Raw genomic sequence first — 21896 nt, forward strand, 5'->3', positions numbered from 1 at the left:
TCCCCGAACCCAACCATCACCTGCCATCGGTCACTACTCTGACAAATGCTCAGCTGAGATTTGTGAGTGTAGTCACCGATGATGAAGCTGAAATGTCATTGGCTCACATGCGGACCAATGGAAATCCACAGTTCCGGCTGTGAGTGATTTGATTGGTTGATGCCATGTTTCTCTTTTTTCTCTTTGTTTGTTGTTGTCCTTTTCCCCCCTCACATCTCTCATCAAACTCACTCCATCCCCCTCCCCATCTCTCTCTCTCTCTCTCTCTCTCTCCACCTCTCTCCTCTCCTCTCCACGGCAGTGTGGGCGCGATGCGGAGAACTTTGATCGCTTTTTCACACGCCACCCCCCCAAGCTGACCCCCCCAGATCAGGAGCTTATAGCCAACCTGGACCAGGATGAATTCCAAGGCTTCTCATTTGTTAACCCTGAGTACCCTCACTCAACTCACTGACCATGCCACATACAACTGGGCTGCACTAGAAATCCCCTACACCCCGGAAACTAACACAAAAACAAACACACACATGAAAAAATCACCATGATGTGATATCCAGGCTGCATTCGGCAGCGTGAAACGTTAAAGGAATAGTTCAACATTTTGGGAAATGCGCCTTTTTTCCTGAGACTTAGAGAGAAAATCAGTTTCAGTCTCATGGTTGTGCTTAAAGTAACAAACTGGAGCCATGAGGCGATCAGCCTAGCTTAGCATAAAGACTAGAGGCAGTATGGGAACAGCTAGCCTGGTTTTATCCAAAGTAAAAAAATGTATTCTCCCCCGTGGACCATGGTGAGAGACAAATTGATGGCATTTAAATCATGTCTTAAATTACACAGAAGATGTTTGTCAATATAAAAGATATGCTGAAAGTCAATGAAGACACAGCTTGTTGTAAAATTGTTGAAGAATAAGACTAGAAATACAAAATTAGAAAGACTACGTCACATAAGTGACGTCTCGCTGCAGCTACAATGCCTGTGTGTCATCCCTATGTTCCCAGGGTCCTTGTAGGAGACTAGTAAAGGCTGTCTTCACAGATCAAATTACAAAAGAAAGAAGGGAGACGGATGTTTCAAATGAATGATATTATTGGAGTTTAAGATCCCGTGTGTTTCATACAGGGATGTACTCAAAAGAGCAATGGGTGTTACTCGTTCTTCCGTTTCCCGTCTGATAAAAAAAGACCAGGAGTTTCTGGATAAAACACATTTGTTCGTGGCCATTGCGTTAGTTACCTGGCAGGCAAGGTGACGTAGATTGTGCAAGACAAGAGATGTGGTAGTAAATGGCTCTACAACAGACTTTCTTGACTTGCATAGTCATCTTTTAAATTGACAACATCATGACAACATGTGTAATTCAGGCTCAATTCAAACAGGATCAAAACATTATTGGTCTCTCGCCGTTCTCTACCCACAGTACATATATATATATATATTTTTTTTTTCCCCATGAATAAGGTCCCATGGAAGGGGAGGGACTAGTAGTTTAACCACCTGCTTCAAGTCTTTATGTTAAGCTAAGCTAATTCCCTCCTGGCTGCAGCTTCGTTCCCTAAAGTATAGACACAAGAGTGGCATCAATCCTCTCTTCTAACGCTCTGAAAAGAAATCAAATAAGCGTATAAAACTATTTCCTTAAATAACGATCAGATGGAAATGCAGACAGGTGCTCAAACGCTAACTAAATAATCAGATATTGACGTGTCAAGTTGCCAGGAGGAGACGAGCCTTGTTTCCAGCTGTGACACTGTTTCCAGCACGCTGCAGCTCCACTGGCTGTATTTCTGTCTTTAAATGTCTGTCGCTCCTGAATGCCGCCCGGCCGCTCACACCAGCAGGTTCATGTCGGGGTCTGACCTCAGGGCCGACCTGAACCCGCTCTGTCTCCGTGTCACCCTCCCTGTTATTGCATATTGACGACCTATCTGTAATATTGATGAGTGTACTATGACCACATCCTTGGAAATATTCATACAGTGTAAGTGAAAACTGACCAATTGCTTTGCTATGATTGTTTGAGTGCTAATCAGTTTCCTAATGTTGACTTTATTTTGTGTATAGGACCAAATACTTCTACACTTTCTGTTCAGTCAGTGTTGTGGTGAGCTTAAAACCTTTGCTGATTTAATTTGTAACCTGTCGGGGTGTAGAAGTCTTCATACATACATACATGCAGTCAGCAAGAGCGTAAGTCTGCGTCGAGTTAGTAGTGATCATGACTGAAATCTCATTCCTTCTCTTCTGATTCATCACTGAAACATTCACCATATTACACTGTGTTTTTAATGACATATCTAAGCTTGTAAACAACCATGTTTTGGGGAGAATTTCACATATGACGAGTCTTGTGAACCTGGTAGTTTGTTAGGATGTCCAAAAGTGCCAAAATAGGGTTCAGTATCATGAGGAGATAGTGTCCTCGACAACTGTGACGAAGGGCAGCCATCTTGTGCCATTTTTGCAGTACATGTATAATTATTAGAATATGCATTATAGCTTATCTGTTCTCCGACGATACAATACCCTCGGGAAGTCATTTTCATATATAAAAACGAATGAAGATGTTCATTGTGAGGCAGGTTGTATTATCTTTTTGTAACTGTAACGACGCAGGGTTGTAACAATGTGTCAAATCTTGTTCTTCGAGCTCGTATCAAAAAGGGAGGCGGCATCACGTTGACGTCACAGATACACAAAGATGCTCAATGATGAAGACGATTGATTCTGTAAAAAGTGAGCGTTTATCGTTACGATGGTAATGATGACAGGGATATGACAGAGAACATAAAATATATGGAGTTCTTAGTCAGAGACATTTGGATAAATTGTTCTGGATGAGAGAGATGCTTCTGTGGATCGTGTAATTGTCTTGTATGACTGGAAACTGATAATATACTCACTGGTGCCTACCAGACTACTCCTGCTGTGTCTGCCTTGTTACTGCTGCTACACCCAAACACCTTTAAAGAACTTGTTCAACATTTGTACACACGTTTATTGGGTTTTGTGGTGTGAGTTTGAAAGGAAGATCAATTCCTCTGTCATATCTGGAAGCTGACTTTTAGAGCTGTGACTAGTTTAGCTTAGCTTAGCACAAAAACTGAAAATGTAGAAAGAGCTAACACGCTTTATCTTGTTTTCTTAATTTGTACAAAAAAACAAAGCGTGAAAATGACAATTTTCGATTCAACTTGTGTCCGAAAATATTTTGTTACCAGCTGCCCTGCTGACTGTCGTTATACTCTCAATGGAAAAGAGCGGATCAGACAATAATTTGTTTCCACAGTCGAAGAAAATAAACAGCCAAAGTCATGACATCACTTCCTGTTTAGCATCTGTAACTTAGTGCAATTTCTAATTTAACATTTCCATCATTGGCCTTTCTAAAAAAATGAAGCGCAGTCCCGGAGTTACTGTTTACATTCTACAACAAACTCAAATCTACGGCAGCACTGCTATTAGAAATTAAAACCTTCATGATTTAAAAGTCATGCTATGCAGAAATTCACCCACTGATTGTAAACGCACAAAACAAATTAACCTTCAGGGCTTTCTGACAGAAATCTTCTTAGGTTTAGGCAACAAAACCACTTGGTTGAGTTCAGGAAAAGATCAAATAAATAATTTCTGGCAGAAGCCTGAAGCCTGCAACTTCTCCTGTGCGCAAATAGACAACATTCAAAGTTGTCCCTGGCTCAGCCCAGTGTATCCCCCCGCAACATCACATACACCAGAGAGAGTGAAAGCTCAGATTATCTCTCGTCTGATTGCCGTTTAGCTTGTGTCCGCCATTTTCTGTAGCTTTCTCTGGGATGCCTGCGTGTACATTTGTTGGGGCTTAACACCCAGACACACTGATGGCCTTTATCCATGGATAGTGTTTGCTTGGATTAAATTAATAAATACTTAATTACCAGCCATGGTAGCGGCGCTGGTATTGTTTTCACCTTGTGAGATTGTGTGTGTGTGTCATCATGGCAAAACGTGTCCTGGAGACACCATCTGTAGCGGGAACTACCACAGTGTTTTTCGAGGTGTTCGAGGTATGCTGTATGTCTGTCTGTCTGCAGACAGATTTTATTCCTATGATAGTGTCGGAGCCTTGCAAGGTACAGTCATGAAATGTGACAGTTGTGTAGTTAATGTCAAAATGAAGACAGTTAAAAAAAATGGGTGTGATTCAAACAAAGGGCGGCAGAAGTAGGGGGGTAGGAAGTAGAGATGTTGCCATTGCCGCACCACTTCACGTCCCCAATCTGGCATTTCATCTGATCCCAAGTTTGTCTCTGATTAATATGTGTTATAAACAATCTGTATTTTACATAACTACACCAGTTACGTATGCTTGAAAGGAATCAAAGTTGTTGGATGCTTTAGTGTATAATCAACCATTTATTACTTATTATATACTGAAAAAAAAAACTATATATTGGTCCGACCCAATGAATCTCAATGAGGTTTTATTTTAGGTTTAATAAATAAACTTGGGGCTCCGTATACAGAGGCTACGGCTAAGTCCTCGCTGCAGCGGGTTCCACTTTTTTCTGCATGTTGCACCCTCTTTCATTTCCTGTCAACATCCAGCTGCCATAAAAAGGATCTTTAATAAAATAAATGAATAAATATGAGGGTAAGGATAAAATGTCATCCGCAAAACAAACACGCATCGCACACAATATGCAGCTTCACACCTGCTTCATACACAAGCATGCGCTGAATAAGTGGTGAGTTCGTGGACCAGTGGTAGAGATGGGAAAGTTTCCAGCCCCTCCTCATTTCATCTGGAAGCCCTGTGATGAGGCAAAAGGAGGAGGTAGGAAACTAAATGCTTTGTGTGTGTGTCTGTGTGTGTGTGTGTGATACATGTGTCTTGCCTGGGGCTCACTGCTTCACTACCCTGTGTGAAATCCTTTCCGGTTGTGGTTTGGTCTGCAGTTGCTCTGTTTTATTGATCCTTGTCTGTTCTGTACTGGAACGTTTTCCTCTCTCTGGCTTTGGAAGTTTGTCTTGGATCGCTCTGCATTTGTGCTGTTGAAGTGTTTCGATGGGTCTTTTTTTCATCTTTTGACTGTGTTTCTGGGTTTCGTTGGCAGGTTGTTTGCTTTTTTTGTCAGTTTGTTCCCCCAGTCCTGTACGGGATCAGTGGTGAGTCTAGACTCAGGTACTTTTGGTGCCATCCACAGATGATCAGAGGTGTGGACTAGACTCAATAATACTGAAATACACTTAATTTAGGCTTAAAAGATGGATTCACAACTGTTCAAGTCTGTCTTAAAACACTAATATGTGGTTATACATAGAAATCTACAGAACAAAGCCAGGATTTACTGAGGTCAGGGGAGCAAATTCCTCTGGTGCAACCCATCCATCACATAAAATCTTATTTATTACAATAAGTGTTACAATAATAGTCTGTAAAGTTTCACTTAAATGACTATATACAATATGTTTTAAAGACTGGATATTAATTCATAGACTTGTTACTTACAAAACAATAATGACCATGTCCCACCTCTGCAGTTTATTAGAACGTGTGCTGAAACAATGAACCTCCCTTGCCTCCTTCTCGACCCTCCATCTTTGTGCTTCTTTGGAAGTTGTTCTTTTTGTTTGTTGTGGACCTTCTTTCTATATTTAAAAGAAAAAACGCTGTTCAAAGTCACTCTAACTTTATTTTTCTAACACATTCCCTCTCTCCTTCTCTTCTCTCTCTCTCTCTCTCTCTGTGGCAGAAATCACGCCGAGACGTCGGCAACTTTGACAAGGAGTTCACCAAGATGGCAGTGGAGCTGACGCCCACAGACAAGCTCTTCATTATGAATCTGGACCAGAACGAGTTTCAGGGCTTCTCCTACACCAACCCCGAATTCATCATACAAGTCTAACGAGGTCCTGTTGGTTAGACGCAGCCCAAACAAGACTTTACTCCAACCCGTACAGCCCAGTTACATCCATCAAAGACTCTCATCGCACTAACGTCTCCTTTACATCTTCAAACTCACCAGCATCTAAACTGGACAATAATCACACTGGCTTTAGCTGCTGGTGGGTCACACTGGGACTGAATTTGACCAGTAACCACATGGTCAAACAGGCCAGTTTCCAGAAAACTCCAGGCATGTGTAGTATTCACAGGACCTGGTGGTGAGCAGGTCAATACAAAGAGTCATAGTGAATGTGTAACTGTGTGTATGTGCTCCTATCGATCAACAACAGCGTGTGGTTGTTTACTTGATTTTCTTCTCTTCGGCCTGTAAAAGTTGCGTCATGAAACATTCCATGATCAATATGTCATATGTACACACACACACACATTCACACACACACACACACACACACACACACACACACACACACACACACACACACACACACACACACACACACACACACACACACACACACACACACACACACACACACACACACACACACACTGTGCAGGTTTGGAGAGAAGGAAGGTTTTTGAAAGTCCAGGGCTCGTATTCCCAAAACATCTTCAGTCTAAAAATGATTGCTGACTTAGGAGTAAAATGTCATTTTTGATATTTAAATATTTTAGTCCAAATATCATAGATACTGGCGCCGGCATGTTTTAATTTCGGAGCCAGAGTCTGCGCAGTAGTGTCCTATCATCACGCCTGATTAATCGTGAGTCGGTCATGACATTTCACCTCGTTTTTATAGCATCAAAGAACTAATTAAAACCAAACTTGAATAAACAACAGCGTGACAAAAACCACTTACATGGACAGAAACTTTGACTTTTTAGTTTGGCCCATGTCCCATATTCCAACATGGAGGGAGCAGGGTTTATAACCTCTGTTGCAGCCACCCTCCAGATGCTTCGGCTTCACTTTTTGGGAGCCATCAAGCTGTACATCTTCAGTACAGTCTATGGTTTTAGCGTTAAAATCATCTCGTAAATCTGAAAATTTAGAAGTAGTCAAGAGGACTCTCAAGTTTCTAAGAACAAATCACAAACGATCATAAAATGGCCACTGCTGGCAATCCGCCTCGTCAACGTTTTAGAAACTTTAATCCAAGCATATATATTTTCCCATGCTTCTTGTTTTTGGCGTTTTCAGTTATCTCGATTCTGAATTTTCCTTTAATGATGTCTTTCCATTCATTCTCTCATGGCTGGGCAAGAAGTAAAAACTGTTCTTGTGTCCGGTTTGTGTTTGCACCGTCAGCCATGGTTATTAGAGTCTGAGTCTGGAGTCAAGGCTTCTTACAGGATATCAGCCCCAACAAAATGTAGCAAAACGTTTATTTAATCTCAAACGTTACTGCATTAAACACCCTGTTGTGTATGCGAGTGCATTGCCTTTTTTAAGTCCAAAACTTTTGCACGTCAAGGCTGATTGGGTGACACGTCCAAAACACCCACCGAACAGAAGAAAACTAACCATAACACCTGTTGTAAACTGTTTCGAGGCAACACATCGTTCAACCTGGAAACCGTAGCAAAACAATGCACAGAATGAACATACACTGTTAATTGTTAACAAGCTTCTTAGCTGACTGTTAGCTGCACATATACTTGACTAGTCAGCAGCCGTTATTAGTCTTTGTTTCTCGTTAAATCATTGACACTTAGCCCATATTTTATTTTCACATTTTTATTTGGACATTGCAACATACCTCCTACAGTATTTCTATCAAAGATCCACTGACGGACACAAAACAGTCATAGTTTCATAAAACTTCTCTTAGCTTAACATTTCTCTCAATTCCTCAGTAAAAGTTGGACTCAGCGGCTTTTTGAATAGCTTTTAAGACGTCACTCTTAGTTAGGAACTTTAAGTACTATCTAAGAGTCGTCCTGGTGGAAAGATAAAATGTTTTGAGAATACAGGCCCTCGTTTATAACCTCATGTCTCAGTTAGTCCTAAACTTAGTCTTAAGCACGTCTTGTCTTCCAAATTGATGCAAAAAAAAAGATAAAAAGAAGAGAAATCCCCCAAATGCCTGTTGGGCAGCGATATTTAAAAATCTCTCTGTCTTTTTCTCTTGCTTAATCTCTCTTTCTCTTTTCTCTCTGGCACTGTGTACGCAGTGGGTCAGTGCTGTGTAGGCCTATACAGTGTTTGTGGTGCAGCTCCTCTATGCATGCCATATTTGTTGGTACAGTAGTTCCCTTAAGACTTGCGTTTGACATCGTGGAGGAAGGAAAAAAACACCCTCTGGTGTCTTGAGTTAATCGAAGTTTTGAAATATCCATGCTCAAATTTCAGTTTCCACTCTGAATGCTGTGTACGCCTTCTCTAATAATGTTGAAATATGCTAAAGAGTTTGCTTTTCAAAGCACTGAGCAGTCCCTGTTTCTGCTGTCCTTGGCAAGAAAATATCAGATTCTGTGACATGAATATATAACGTAGATGTAATAACTTTGTATGACTCGTGTTTCAGTGTATGTGTAAATAGGAATGGGATCTAGAGCTAGAAGTGGTTTTCATGTTATAATACACTTCTATACTATTCTTCACATCTCCCCTTGTCTCTGCTCTTTTCCCCTGCCAACACTCAGCTGTCACTTTGTTTTCCCATTTTTATATCTCCCCTTCTGCTCCTCTTCCTCACCTCTCCCCGACTCATCTTCACATCGGTACACTTGAAGGAGGAAAGGAATGCGGAAATGAGATAAGCAGGACAAGAGGGAGAGGGGGAAAAGAGGGGAGAATAAAGAGTTTACTATGCAAAAGGCAGGAGGAGGAGAATAATAAGAGGAGGATGAGGAAAAGAGGGCAACTTTTATAAAGCAACCTGGAGAAATTGTGTAACAGGAGTAACAGTGTTGCATGCGCCGTCTTTACTTGCGCGTGAGAGACACCTACAGTATGATACCTACATTAAAGTGAATTATCATAATACCATTTCAGGAACTCTGGCTCTTGTGTTTTACTCGGGTGCACTAAACACCTCACACGGCACGGCAGCATTTGTTGCAACACACACTGATTTAAGGAATCTAATTCATTAAAAGTAAAAGTAGTCTGTTTTCTAGCTCAAAAAAGACTACTAAGATGTTGGAAATTTGGCTGCCAGTTTTGAACATTAAATATTTGTAGTAAGCTTCAATTTTATTACCAGCTAAAACTGACAACATATGTAAAATATGTATAAGAAAGAAGTGGGGAGGCCTAATGCAATGTGAGGTATTTGGAAATATAGATAAATAAGCACATTGTGGAATATAAAAAAGATAATTTTAATATAAGTCTGTAAAAAAGGTTAAAAAAGTCTCATTTGCACAATAATAGAAATAAAACATTGTAATATTCATCAAAAAGTATCAGGTCTATATAAAGGAATATGTGTTAGTTGGTGTGTGTGTTTATTGCAGACAAACATGATTATGTATAAGATGAAAATCAAATGAAATATGTTGTTCATGCACATTTATATAAACGAAGAAAAGAACATTTTCATCATTGCATCATGAGCACTGTGCTGCTGTCCATGGTGCTGAACTGAACTGATCCAGGCTGCAGGTTGCAATGACCCATTATACACAGACACACACTCTCATCTATTTTTGTGAGGACACATTGACAACGCATTCCATAGCCCCCTTAACCATCACAACTAAATGCCTAACCCTTACCCTTACCTAGGGCCTGTCCACACGGAGACGCGTTTTATCTTGTAACCACACAACTTTAGTATTGTTTTGGCCGACCATCCACACGGAGCCGTCGTTATCGGAGCCTGAGGTATCTATGGTATCTTTTGAAACCGGGTCCCAGAGTGGGAAGATTTGAAAATGCCCCCCATGGTGTTGTCATCTGGATGGCAAAACCTCATACTTTGTTAAATGATGCCGTCATCCCCCCACCTTCGGTCTTAAACCCCTCAGCGTCACTTAACAACAACGAAAACAATGCTGCTGCGTATGGATGAGGATTTGAGAGGTCTCCAGATTTGGAGAGAAACTCTCTGGTGTTTGTATTCTCCACAGCGTCTCTCCGTCTCTTCTTCTCCGTTGTTGGAGTATTTTTGTGGCAATTACAGCGCCACATCCAGGCCTGGCATGTGTACTACAGAGGTTTGAGTCGGTTTCACTGGTTTCATGTGGACGCAGATATTTCTAAAGTCAAGCCGTGTGGACGGAAAACCTTTTAAAAACTACAGAGAAAAAAAAGCTTATTTTCGATTGTGTGGACGTACACCTAAATCTAATTCAGACCTGATCCTTAAAACCTTTAAAAAAGTATTTTGAAAAAGTGAGGAGCGGCCGAAATGTCCTCACTTTCCAAAAACGTCCTCCCTATGTTGGGTAAATTCTAAAAGTAGTCCTCGCAAAGACGGCTGAACAAACACACACACACACACACACACACACACACACACACACACACACACACACACACACACACACACACACACACACACACACACACACACACACACACACACAGTTGAGGGCGGGGTTATCCTGCAGTTGATGCCTCGCAGAGTTGAGCTCCAACAAACTAGATGGTGTCCAGAGGAGCTGATGCAGTTTTTCTCTGAACAACTTTTTGTTTTTATGGAGGACTTGTTTTTGTTTTTGTTTCCCGGCCTGTTCTTTACTGTTTTCCACTCTGGTTCTTTAATTGTCCTACTGACAAAACATGGAAACACCCCAACTCAGTGAACCAAGTCCGGTGCATGAAGCTTAGAGGAGAAAATCCAACTGTAAACCAGGAGGCTGTAGCGCAGGTTGCAGAATGTGCACAGAGTTTTCTGCAGCAGATTGGATCCACACAAAGATAAAACACAGAGGGGAAGTTTGCAACAGTTTCTAAACCCCGCTGGTCTCCGTCCCCCTGGAGGATTCCTCGGTGAGGAGGAGGAGGCTGGGCCGACATGAGGCTGTGTAACCGGGGTATGATGATGCTGCTCACCACGGCGGGGGCTTTCTGCGCCTTCAGCCTCATGACCATCGCCGTGGGCACCGACTACTGGCTGTACTCCCGCGGGGTGTGCCGCTCCAAGAACCTGAACGACAACGAGACCGTCCGCAAGAACGAGGAGGTCCTGACCCACTCCGGCCTGTGGAGGACCTGCTGCACCGAGGGTAGGGGATAAACTGCTGTCTGTCACTGTCTGCTGGGTTTACACGGTTCCACGGGAGGGAACCTGTGCACCATGTCTCTATAATATGTGATAAATGATATATATACAGAAAATTAATTGTTAAAAAGTATTAAAAACAAATAATAATCACATTGTAACAGCTTATGGTTGTAAATTGATATTATAGGAGCACATCCCTTGGATTTCTATCATCACAACCAAATTTAGGATGTTTCAGAATTGAGTATGGAATGAATAATATCGCTAAACTTTATTTATAACACCCATAAGTGGACAGATCCCGTACCTATAAACGCAGTAAAATGCCCACCATAATGTAAAAATACCCCAATGCAAGTAAACATGTGAGTATTATTGATAAAGTCCACCAAAAATACTTAACACAGACAAATGGCTCCTGTGAGTGATACACCAGTGGATTATTATTATGACTTAATGTGTGAGTAGCATAATAGTTTACATTTAGAGATCATTTTAACTGATCCACACTATTGACTTGGCTAATCAATAGCAGTATTTGTCAAATAAAAGGTGCCCTACTTTCCTCTGAACCGTAATAGAAGTTTCAAAGTGCACATATAAAATTCTGTAAATGAAATACTCAAGTAAAGTATGAGTACTTGGGTAAATGTAAGATACTTCTATGACACACTCAGTGGCGATACCAGAACGAAACAAAGTAAGTAAGCAAGTAAACTGTATTTATTTAGTTCCTTTAAAAATGAAAGTTGCATCTTAGTACTACAGAATAAACCAATAAGAGAATAATAACAAAATAATTGATAGCATGAACTTTATTAACCCTCAAAGGGGAAACTGCTTTGCTACCATAAACAAAGACATACACACTATATTGACAAAGATATAGACACAACACACAGCAGATAACACCAAAGTACATATTTCCAGTCAGTCAATAGAGGCAGCTGCACGGAGGAGTCAATTAATCGAGTAGTTGTCAACTATTAAATAAAGCATCAACTACTTCGATGAGTGATTAATCGTTCCGCCATTGTTGAAGAATAAAATGATCTGATTTCAGCTTCTACATCTGCTTACATCTGATACACGCATGTCTTTCTACATCTCACGCCGCCGATGATGTATCTAACCTGTACTAGATACGGAGTACTAACACACTAAAATCCTGACACTTATTCTTCTTTTACACTTTATTCTTGTTGATAGGTTGAAATGTTTTTGTATAGTTGCACTGTCGTTATTTGCTGATCTGTGTGCCCTGAATTGCCCCCCGGGGACAAATAAAGTTTTTTGAATTGAATTGAAATGAATTAAATTAAAATGTGAATATTTTCGGGCTTCTTGCCTCCCCTGTGACAGTAAAGTGAATGTCTTTGAGTTGTGGAGAAAACAAGACATTGGAGAGGACAACACCGGCTTTAGGAAACATTGAAATGCATCTTTGGAGGCGGCTGTAGCTCAGTGGTAGAGTAGGTCGTCCTCCATTCGAGAGGTCTGCGGTTGGATCCCTAGCTCCCGCGGTCCACATGTCGAAGTGTCCCCGTGTATGGTTAGATTAGATGGTCTGTAAATGTCCACTACCATCTGTGTGAATGGGTGAGTGTGACAAGCAGTGTGAAAGCGCCTTGAGTAGTCAGAAGACTAGAAAGGCGCCATATTAATACAAGTCACCATTTTCTGACACTTTTTAGACCAAACAACTAATCCATTAATCGAGAAAATGATTGACAGATGAATCAATAATGAAAATAAATGTTATTTGCAGCCCTGATAGAAACAAAACAACAACAAACATCAGGGAAATCAGGCTTGAAAGCTTTTTAAAAGCAGAGAAAGTGACGGTGGGTTTATTCCTCAATGATTGAGCTAAAACAGATGTTAAACTCCTTTTATAAAGCAGCATCTGAGCCTGAAGCTGTAATTTAATAACACATTTAAAGCTATCTCTTTATTTTTATCTCTTTATGCCGATTGGAAGCATGGAAAGTTTTAGCTCAGATGGATTTATGGTTTGATTTAGACTGTTGTTCACGTCTCAGGGAGGGAGGGAGAGCAGTTTAAGACTTGGATATGCGATGGATGGAAATTACATTTTCAATTATTCATCGCTTTTATAATAGCACCCCTCTTTCTCTTATACTCTATTTTTGCTTTGCTAATTTTCTGAATGAAATGGAAATATCTCTCTCTCTCTCTCTCTCTCTCTCTCTCTTTCTCTCTCTCTCTCTCTCTCTCTCTCTCTCTCTCTCTCTCTCTCTCTCTCTCTCTCTCTCTTCCTCCCTCTGCTGCTGCCTCACTATCTCTTAGCTCCAAAAAAGCTTAATGGAAAGGTATCAAAGTATGCAGAGGACAGCAATGCTTCAACAAACCTGTGTGTGCGTGTGTGTCACAGAGACAGACAGGAAGCTGAGAGCTCTCTGTGTATAATGCACAATAAATAATTATAGGATAAGAGGCGGTAGTGTGGGTTTCTTCAGGATTACAGGTGACAACAACAATAAATAATGACATGACAGGCGGAACAAAGACATGATTTTCTTTAGATATCCTATTCTCTTGTAACAATCTTCTTGGCGTGTGCATGGTGAACCAAATGGGGATGAAGCTTTGACAGGATGGACTGAATTAGGGACACAACAGTAATAATAATAATGATACATTTTATTTTTAGGCGTCTTTCTAAGCACTCAAGGACACCGTGCATTTGTTAAAAACAGAGCAACACAAACAATAATAAAAATGGGGAGTAAACAAAGGGATTAAATCAGGTTAAAATAACAACAACACAGTGGAAACTGGCCACAATAAAAGGCCATATAAGGATGGTTAGTTTAGCCAGGTACCATAAAAGGCCATATAAGTATATTTAGTTTAGCCAGGTACCATAAAAGGCCATATAAGTATATTTAGTTTAGCCAGGTACCATAAAAGGCCATATAAGTATATTTAGTTTAGCCAGGTACCATAAAAGGCCATATAAGTATATTTAGTTTAGCCAGGTACCATAAAAGGCCATATAAGTATATTTAGTTTAGCCAGGTACCATAAAAGGCCTTGAGGGTACTCTCTTCTTGGCCTAGATCACAGAGGTAAAGGTGACAGTTGTTCCTACAGAGACACTAAAATATCGAGTTACCAATTAAGGGTTTGTCACAAACACATCCATTAGTAACTTGTGTGTTTCAACAGTATATAAGGTGGGTGTTAAAACCATCCCATGGCCTTTTTTGTCAAATACACTCATCAATTAGGCATCGAGAGATTTTTTTTGGTGTAACAACTATAAACAGAGAAATCCGGTAGAGTCACTAACAGCTGAATGCCGCTAACACTGATTAGCTCTGGGCAGCAAGGTGAACACATTAAAACTTCTTTTTTAACCACTAATACTGCTCCAAATAACACCAAACCTCTGCAGCAGCATGAGAAGAGTTACTTCACATAAAACAAATCATGGGCTCTTTCCTTTAGGATTGACTTTGGTAATCGGCTTGAATGGACTTTACTATGAGAGGAGCTGGTACCGGGGCCAGTAGGTAAGTCTTTCAATACACTCTTTTAATGAACTCCATGCCCCTTAACTAAGTTATTGGTGCTTTGTTTTATGTGTGGGGACTCTTCTCATACTACTGCAGAGTTTTGGTGTAATTTTGAGCAGAATTAGTGGTTAAAAATGTTTTAATGCCTTCACCGTACTGCCCCGAGCTAATCAGTGTTAGCCGCATCCGGGTGTTAGCGACTCTACTGGATCTCTACTCTTAATGGCTTATTTGATGAGTGTATTTGCCAAAAAAGACCCTGGAATGATTTTACGCTAAATTTCACCTTAGCTGTTGTTCGTAGAGGGACTTGTCTTGTACGTCCCAGCGCCCTGAACAGAAGATCATGCGCTGTTCTCGTCCCTGAGTCCGTCTCTCTGAAAGTCAACTCTTACAACAACGACAGACGATGTCACGAACACAGCACTGCAGACAGTAATAAAAAGGACGCCGTCTTCGAGAGTCAAAGTTATTGTCAAGCTACAACAAAAACTGTCCTCCAGAGAAACAGTCTGAATAAAGATGAACGTTTCTAAGCTGGTAGAGAAACGTGCTGCAGAATAAAAGAGCTCAGAAAATATGTATCCTTTGCCAAGAGTGAGGACAAATATGCAAAAACAACCTCATCTCTCTTTTGTATCTTGACATTAATTTGAATAAACTTTCCTCCACTGCGGCCAAGTTGTAGCTAACTGAATGTTTTGTTTTGGTAACCACAGCAACCGAGTCATATCATCAATACCGGTCAATCATTGCAGCACATAGGGACACATTTATCAATACACCCCTGCGTGTGCTAATGTGGAAAGGCACAGCAGGGGCCAGAGGTTACTGGGAGCAGGAAACATGCATGCAGCGGATTTCTTCAAAGTTCATGTTGTTGTTGTGACTCTGGTATTGTTTTTTACCTTGTGTGTGTCCTGAAGACACTGTAGCAGGAACTTACAGAACAGGTTTTGAGTATTTTTTCAGGTGTTTATATATGTGTCTGTCAGCGGCTGTACTCACAAAACATCTTAGGGCGCGCTCACACTGTCCATCTGTACCGTGCCCCGTGCTTTAGGGTCCTATCCAGACCCAACATAGTGCAGCAGTTCATTCGCTTCCCCACTGAAGTGTTTCTATCATAAATTCACTCTTAGGGACTCCCTCTCAGCCAATCACTGTGGGAGTAGAAGGTGTGAACACAATGTCTTCCATAGGGACACGGTCAACCCCGCCCTCTCGTCTTAGCCTAGGGATTCTTCTAACATATTGTGCGGGGAGGTGTTTTAATATGCTGCTGAAAATGTGCACAAATACAAGCAGTGGCGTGAAAAAACAGAAAACGTTAGAAATGGCAGCTAATGGATTGCATTAGCATGATCAAATGTTTTTTCTTTCTCACTTTTCTGCATTTGACAGTTCCTTTCTTTCTCTTTGTGATGGTTGTCACATTTGCAGAGAACGTAAGAGACACTGTAATGTTCATACAGTAAATCTGGATTTGGCAACATAAACATTAATTTAACCCTGGGTGCTCAAGTAGAATATCTTCTCTTGAAAATTACAAATTATATCAACATTTAATGTAGTTAACTGTTAATTAAACTAGAACTGAAAACATCTGCTAATAACCCTTCAGTCTGTGCCTGAATGATGGTTAGTTATACAGCAGATCACAGAGTTTGTTGTCATTTGATATAAATAAATAAATGCACTATAAACACTAATTTGAGGTCCTGGTTGAAGGCTACAGAGAATATTCACTTTACACTGTTCATTATGTTTTATTTATGTATATGTTGTCATGTAATTTGGGCATACTGAACTGTTATTATGGTATTTTGGTTTACTTCCAAGTTTTTGCAGAAAAACACAGTCTTAATTGGATGAAGTGAAATGTCCAATTAGACTCTGCATGTATAAAAGCAGGAAAAAGAATCTGCACAGCCCATTAGAGGGTAAGCATCACATTTAGTATCATGCAAGTCACTGTGAGAGAGCATCACCCTGACTTCTATCAATGAATGAATGGTCTGTCAGAGCAGAGTGACACAGAGACAAAGAAGTTATCAAATGTACTGAAATGTATTCATTTGTTTTTGTCCTCTCTGCAGGGACATTTCGGGGCGTTTGCAAAGACATCGATCACTTCGCTGAAGACGCAGACTATGAACAGGATGCTGCAGAGTATTTACTACGTGGGTAACAAATGTTCAAACTGTGAGATCTAACTGTTCACTCGTGTTCAAATTCAGGGCTGTTTACATGAGTCCTTGACACTCGTCTTGGTCTTGTGTCTTGTTGGACTCTCGTTTGAGCTGGTCAAGTTGTTTCTGGCTGCTGATTTGTGATCAGTTGAACACAATGTTTCCATAATTCAGTGAGTTTATTAGTTGGATGTTAGAAGATAGAGCACTCGTGTTTATAGATCTATTAACCCTTTAATCGCTACATTAGCATTGGACAGACACACTCTTGTACGGGACGATTTGCTCTGGACTTAATCTCTATAAACAGATGCTGCATATGAATGTAGAATCTGTAGACGACAGGACAAAAGTTGGATGGCGGAAGTGGTTTGGTTTCCATTTTTCCGTCTGAGTAGAGTTTACCAATTCTGTTTGAACATGCTTTGGTTGAATGCAAACAGTCTGTGTGGAGAGTGAAAGAGGCAGAATACATCGCCCAAAATGCAATCTCTGAACCCACAGTCTATCGTCTGACTATGATTTAACTTTTCATTGGCTTTTTGTTATTATTTATATGCAGATCTGTCTGTTTATAGCGACGCCTTCTCTCAACTCCATTCTCACGTCTCAAGCTGCTAATCAGAACCGTAAACACTAACCGCCACTCAGAAGAGGAAGTCTTGGCCTGGATATTCGCTGGCTACACCGGAAATATGAAATATTAGCTGTTGCCCCCAGAGGCTAAATCGTCGTCAGAGTGATCCTGTGGATTCGGAGATTGCTCTGGACTCTGTCTTGACATTGGTCTTGTCTTCAGTCCTGTTCAAATGTTAAATATACCTCATTCTCCCCTCCTCTCTTCTCCTCAGGAGCAGTACGAGCCTCCAGCCTCTTCCCCATCCTCAGCGTGGGGTTATTATTCCTAGGAGGTGTGTGTGTAGCCGCCAGTGAGTTCTACAAGTCACGTTACAACGTCATCCTCTGCGCCGGGATACTCTTTGTCTCCGCAGGTCAGAAACACACACTCATCTGACGTGCATGCACAAATGAACAGTATTTATTATCCATCTGACCGCCGTTATCTCTCTAAACTCAGGTCTCAGTAACATTATTGGAATCATCGTGTACATATCAGCCAACTCAGGTGACCCCAGCCAGAGCGACAACAAGAAGAGCTACTCCTACGGCTGGTCTTTTTATTTCGGAGCTTTGTCCTTCGTGCTGGCTGAGATGGTGGGCGTCCTCGCAGTGCACGTGTTCATAGAAAAACACAGGCAGCTGCGCACCAAAGGCCGCCCGTCCCTCATTAAGCCGCCCATCTCTCGCAGCTCATCTTACTACCGCCAACGCTACTACCAGAACCGCTCCCGCCGATCCAGCTACAGGAGCAACGGTGCAGGGGACACCATGTCACACTCCTTTAGAACATCCTTGGTGCGAGACCGAGAGCCGTCCCTCTCTGCTGAATCCAAAGCAGGTTTGCCAACACCAGTGACACTCGCCTCAGATTTCATGCTCTACACCTTAACCTCGCCTCTCAAGGACGGTAAGGTTGACATGGCTGCGGACGATCTAAGTACTGCAGCAGCTGCTCACAACAACACAGACATGCTGCCTGGAAACTGTGCTGCCAACAGAAGGACCACGCCTGTCTGAGAGAAGAGGAAATGGAGGATGAGACTGAACACAAGAGGATCTTAGGTGAGAGGAGAACATTAAATGAAAGGGAGTCCTCTCACTATCTTGGTAAAGAACAAAGAAAGACTTTGGAGACCACAACAGGCCTGCGTCCACTGATCGGCCAGAAAATAGTGAGAAAAATCACAATGACCATTTCCCAGAGCAGAGTGTGACATCTCCAAATTGCTCGTTTTGTCTGATCAACAGTCCAAAACAAAATGACATTCAATTAACGGTGATACGAAACAAAGAAATGAAGTAAAGCTTCAAGAATGAGAACCTATTTTTGTGCTCTTTGTATGTCATTTTGCTATATCTACAGTACATCTGTAGTGTGTGTGTGAATGAGTGTATAAAATAATAGGAATGTGTGATTGAGATAAACAGTCATGGAGAGAGAGACAGAGACAGAAAGGAAAACCCGCCTCGTCACATTGTGTCAGTTGGCGTCATTTGTAAATGCCCGGTCAAACACGACGCTCCACTGCAGTCACTGTTTTAAACACGTTAAAGATTTAAATTCAAACAAAACGACACGGTTCGTTTAGGCCAGGGCTTCCCAAACTTAAAGTGTAATTCCGGCGCAAAATGATCGTACCCCTTTTTCGGCACTTACATCAAATAAGCCATTGATGCAATTTTTTTCGTGTAACAAATATTAGCAGAGAAATCGCGGGAGTCGCTAACAGCCGGACGTGGCTAACACTGATTAGCTTGGGGCAGCATGGTGAAGGCATTAAAACGACTTTTTTAACCACTGATACTGTTTAAAATAACACCAAACCTCTGCAACAGCATAAGTATCCCTACACATGAACTGTATCGATGGCTTATTTGATGAGTGCCGAAAAAGACCGTGGGAGGATTTTGCGCCAGAATTACACTTCTAAAAATCTTCTCTGGCAACTTAAACCTTTGATCCTCACATGAGACTGAGATAAAGCATTTCCTGTAGTGCTGTGTTATTTCATAAATGCGGCAGTTATATGCAGTGCAAATAAATAATCTATCCGCATACATTTAACAATTTGTAAAAGAGATAAGAACATGTTCCAGATCAAAACCAGGTCAGATTAATAAAGAATAACACATAATTAAAATCACATGGCTTTGTTTAATTAGTTCTGAAGCTTTTAAAAATGTAAATATTTAATCACAAATACACACACACACACACACACACACACACACACACACACACACACACACACACATACATCTGGGAATTACATAATTAACTATGTCCTGTTCCTGTCCTCCTTTTTGTGGACCAATAAGCTCAAAATCGAAAACACCATTAAATGCATTAGATCTCACTCTATCTGTCTCTCCCTGCGTCTGTTTGTGTGTGTGAGTGTGTGTTGCATTGAGCACGTGAGCATCAAGTGTAACAAATGGTTCTGACCTCACGGTTATGTCACCGAGTTTCTGTTTACATCAAATAAAAGCTTACAAATGAACACAAAATGTGCTTTGGAGAGAAATGAGTGTGGTTCAGTGTCGTTCGTTTATTTTGTGCCGTACAGGGCACATCTCAGGTAGGTGTGTATGTGTGTGTGCGTGTGTGTGTGTGTGTGTGCGTAAGTGGGCGCAGAAGCCAATGTCCAAGAAAGTACAAAACAAACAAATTATCATCATCAACATTAAGGACTTCATGTGTGTGAACCTGCATGAGTAAGCTGCGTTAGAGATGATGATGGGACAGTATAAACAGCGTGAATGATCTACAACAGCAGGCGGGCTGATGTGTTACCATGGCAGCAGCAGCATCATGCATGGCAAACATGCAAGGCAGCTTTGATGAACACGTTCTCAGTGCCATCACAAACACACACACAGGCTATTATTGCTTCATTCATTGGTCAAACTGGACAAAATCGAGTCCCTGCAAATATTTTTTCCACCACGCAAATGTTCCATAGCAGTGTGCAAACTTTCATAAATACCATGTCCAATACAATCATTCCAGTCAGTCTATATTTATCTGATTTTATGGTTATGAGTTAGTCGATTACTTCGCCTATGTTCCATTCAGTGCTAGGTAGGCGGTGTGTATATAGTCAGTAAAAATACTTTATATCTTAGATTTAGAAAAATCTGTTAGCTTTAATGGATTTTTTTTACCTCTTGTCTACTAACTATGATATTCTTTACAATAACATGCTGCTATCATACAAGACATTACCTCATACTGGCATCTCATACAATACAAAGCAAAGATACACACTAATAACATACTGACATCGCCAGCTCCACCAACAGACTGGATAGATTCAGCGGCCTTCACTTTTTTAACCCAGTCCCTGTGATGAAGCCTGTGGCGGTCATTGCAACTTCCGGAACAGGCCAAGAAACTTTCGATGCCCTTGTGAACTTCGGTAAAAAACCTTGGAAAAGCAACAGTGTCCTGCAAGAATGCAGTGTAAGACGCCCCCTTAATCCTTACACCATGGAGAGTATCCGTATGTATGAGAGAGGTCACGCAACTATCTAATTAGAATACAGAGAGTAGACTTTTTCTTACATGTAAGTTAAGTGCGCATGTTATTTTGGCTGTATAATGTGCACCAACTGAGTATTCTTTTTATGTCAAAAACATGGCAGCGGTGGGATTTGAACCCACGCCTCCGAAGAGACTGGAGCCTTAATCCAGCGCCTTAGACCGCTCGGCCACGCTACCTGTAAGACATTGAGTGCGTATGTGCCAACATAATACCGAGAATGGTAAAACCACAACCATATATTAGCTATATAACTAATGTTAAAACAGAAAACAATGATATAAGGTCATCATTGAAAACGAGGTGACGGTCATAAACAAGTGGAATGATAGAAAAAGCACCTGTGAGGTGATTTGGAGTCAAATTTAAGAACTATAAAAGGAAAATCCCTGTATGTATATATTCCAAAGACTGTATAAAAATATACTCATGTAGGGATTTTTATTTTCTAATGTATTCGCCTTTCCCTCCTCCCTGACAACCATGAGGCGAGGAGCCCCCTTGACAACCAGAGAACACCAGGAAACAAGATAGTTCACATCCATTTTGACTGGACTGTTGATGCGACTTGTGTGGGATCTGTAGGAAAGCCAATGATTGTCCCTTATTATAATTATATTTTTTATTTTTAGTAACACATAACACAACATGTTTTTGAATAGTATCTCCATCGTTTTACTTTCAAACGACTGCCAGATGTTTGATCTTTCATCACTGAGGACCCCTAGCAACTACAAAATAATTATCTAATAATTCACTATTATTATAATTTGTATTCATTTATTTATTTTGACTTATTATTTTTTTCTGTTTGCTTTCATTTACCGTCTCCAGTCACTCAGCTGCAAATAAGCAGCTGCATGACTGGCAAACTCCATTTCACCCAGTGCCAGCCTACGGTCGCTGCACCAAACAACAGACAAACTCTAGCA

The 21896-nt window shown here is 41.0% G+C and overlaps 2 protein-coding genes across 3 annotated transcripts in view; both read left to right on the forward strand.

Annotated features, from left to right (window-relative positions):
- The window catches only part of LOC310958355 (protein kinase C beta type), a 40305-nt gene extending 31415 nt beyond the window's left edge, over nt 1–8890 (forward strand). The window contains exon 17 of one of the 2 annotated variants that reach the window (XM_083929259.1): nt 5736–8890. In XM_083929259.1, the coding sequence (XP_083785385.1) occupies nt 5736–5888 (153 nt within the window). In that variant the 3' untranslated portion in view covers nt 5889–8890. The other variant, XM_083929258.1, reaches the window with a different exon arrangement.
- A 1967-nt stretch (nt 8891–10857) lies between these two features.
- cacng3a (calcium channel, voltage-dependent, gamma subunit 3a) lies at nt 10858–18439 on the forward strand (the record flags this gene model as incomplete). Its single annotated transcript, XM_083922362.1, has 4 exons — nt 10858–11068; nt 16709–16792; nt 17653–17793; nt 17880–18439. 4 exons carry the CDS (start codon nt 10858–10860, stop codon nt 18437–18439), a joined length of 996 nt encoding a protein of 331 aa, XP_083778488.1.
- Nucleotides 18440–21896: the final 3457 nt, after the last annotated feature.

The sequence above is a fragment of the Echiichthys vipera genome (genome assembly GCF_963691815.1).
Source record: "Echiichthys vipera genome assembly, chromosome: 2".
Classification (NCBI taxonomy): domain Eukaryota; kingdom Metazoa; phylum Chordata; class Actinopteri; order Perciformes; family Trachinidae; genus Echiichthys; species Echiichthys vipera.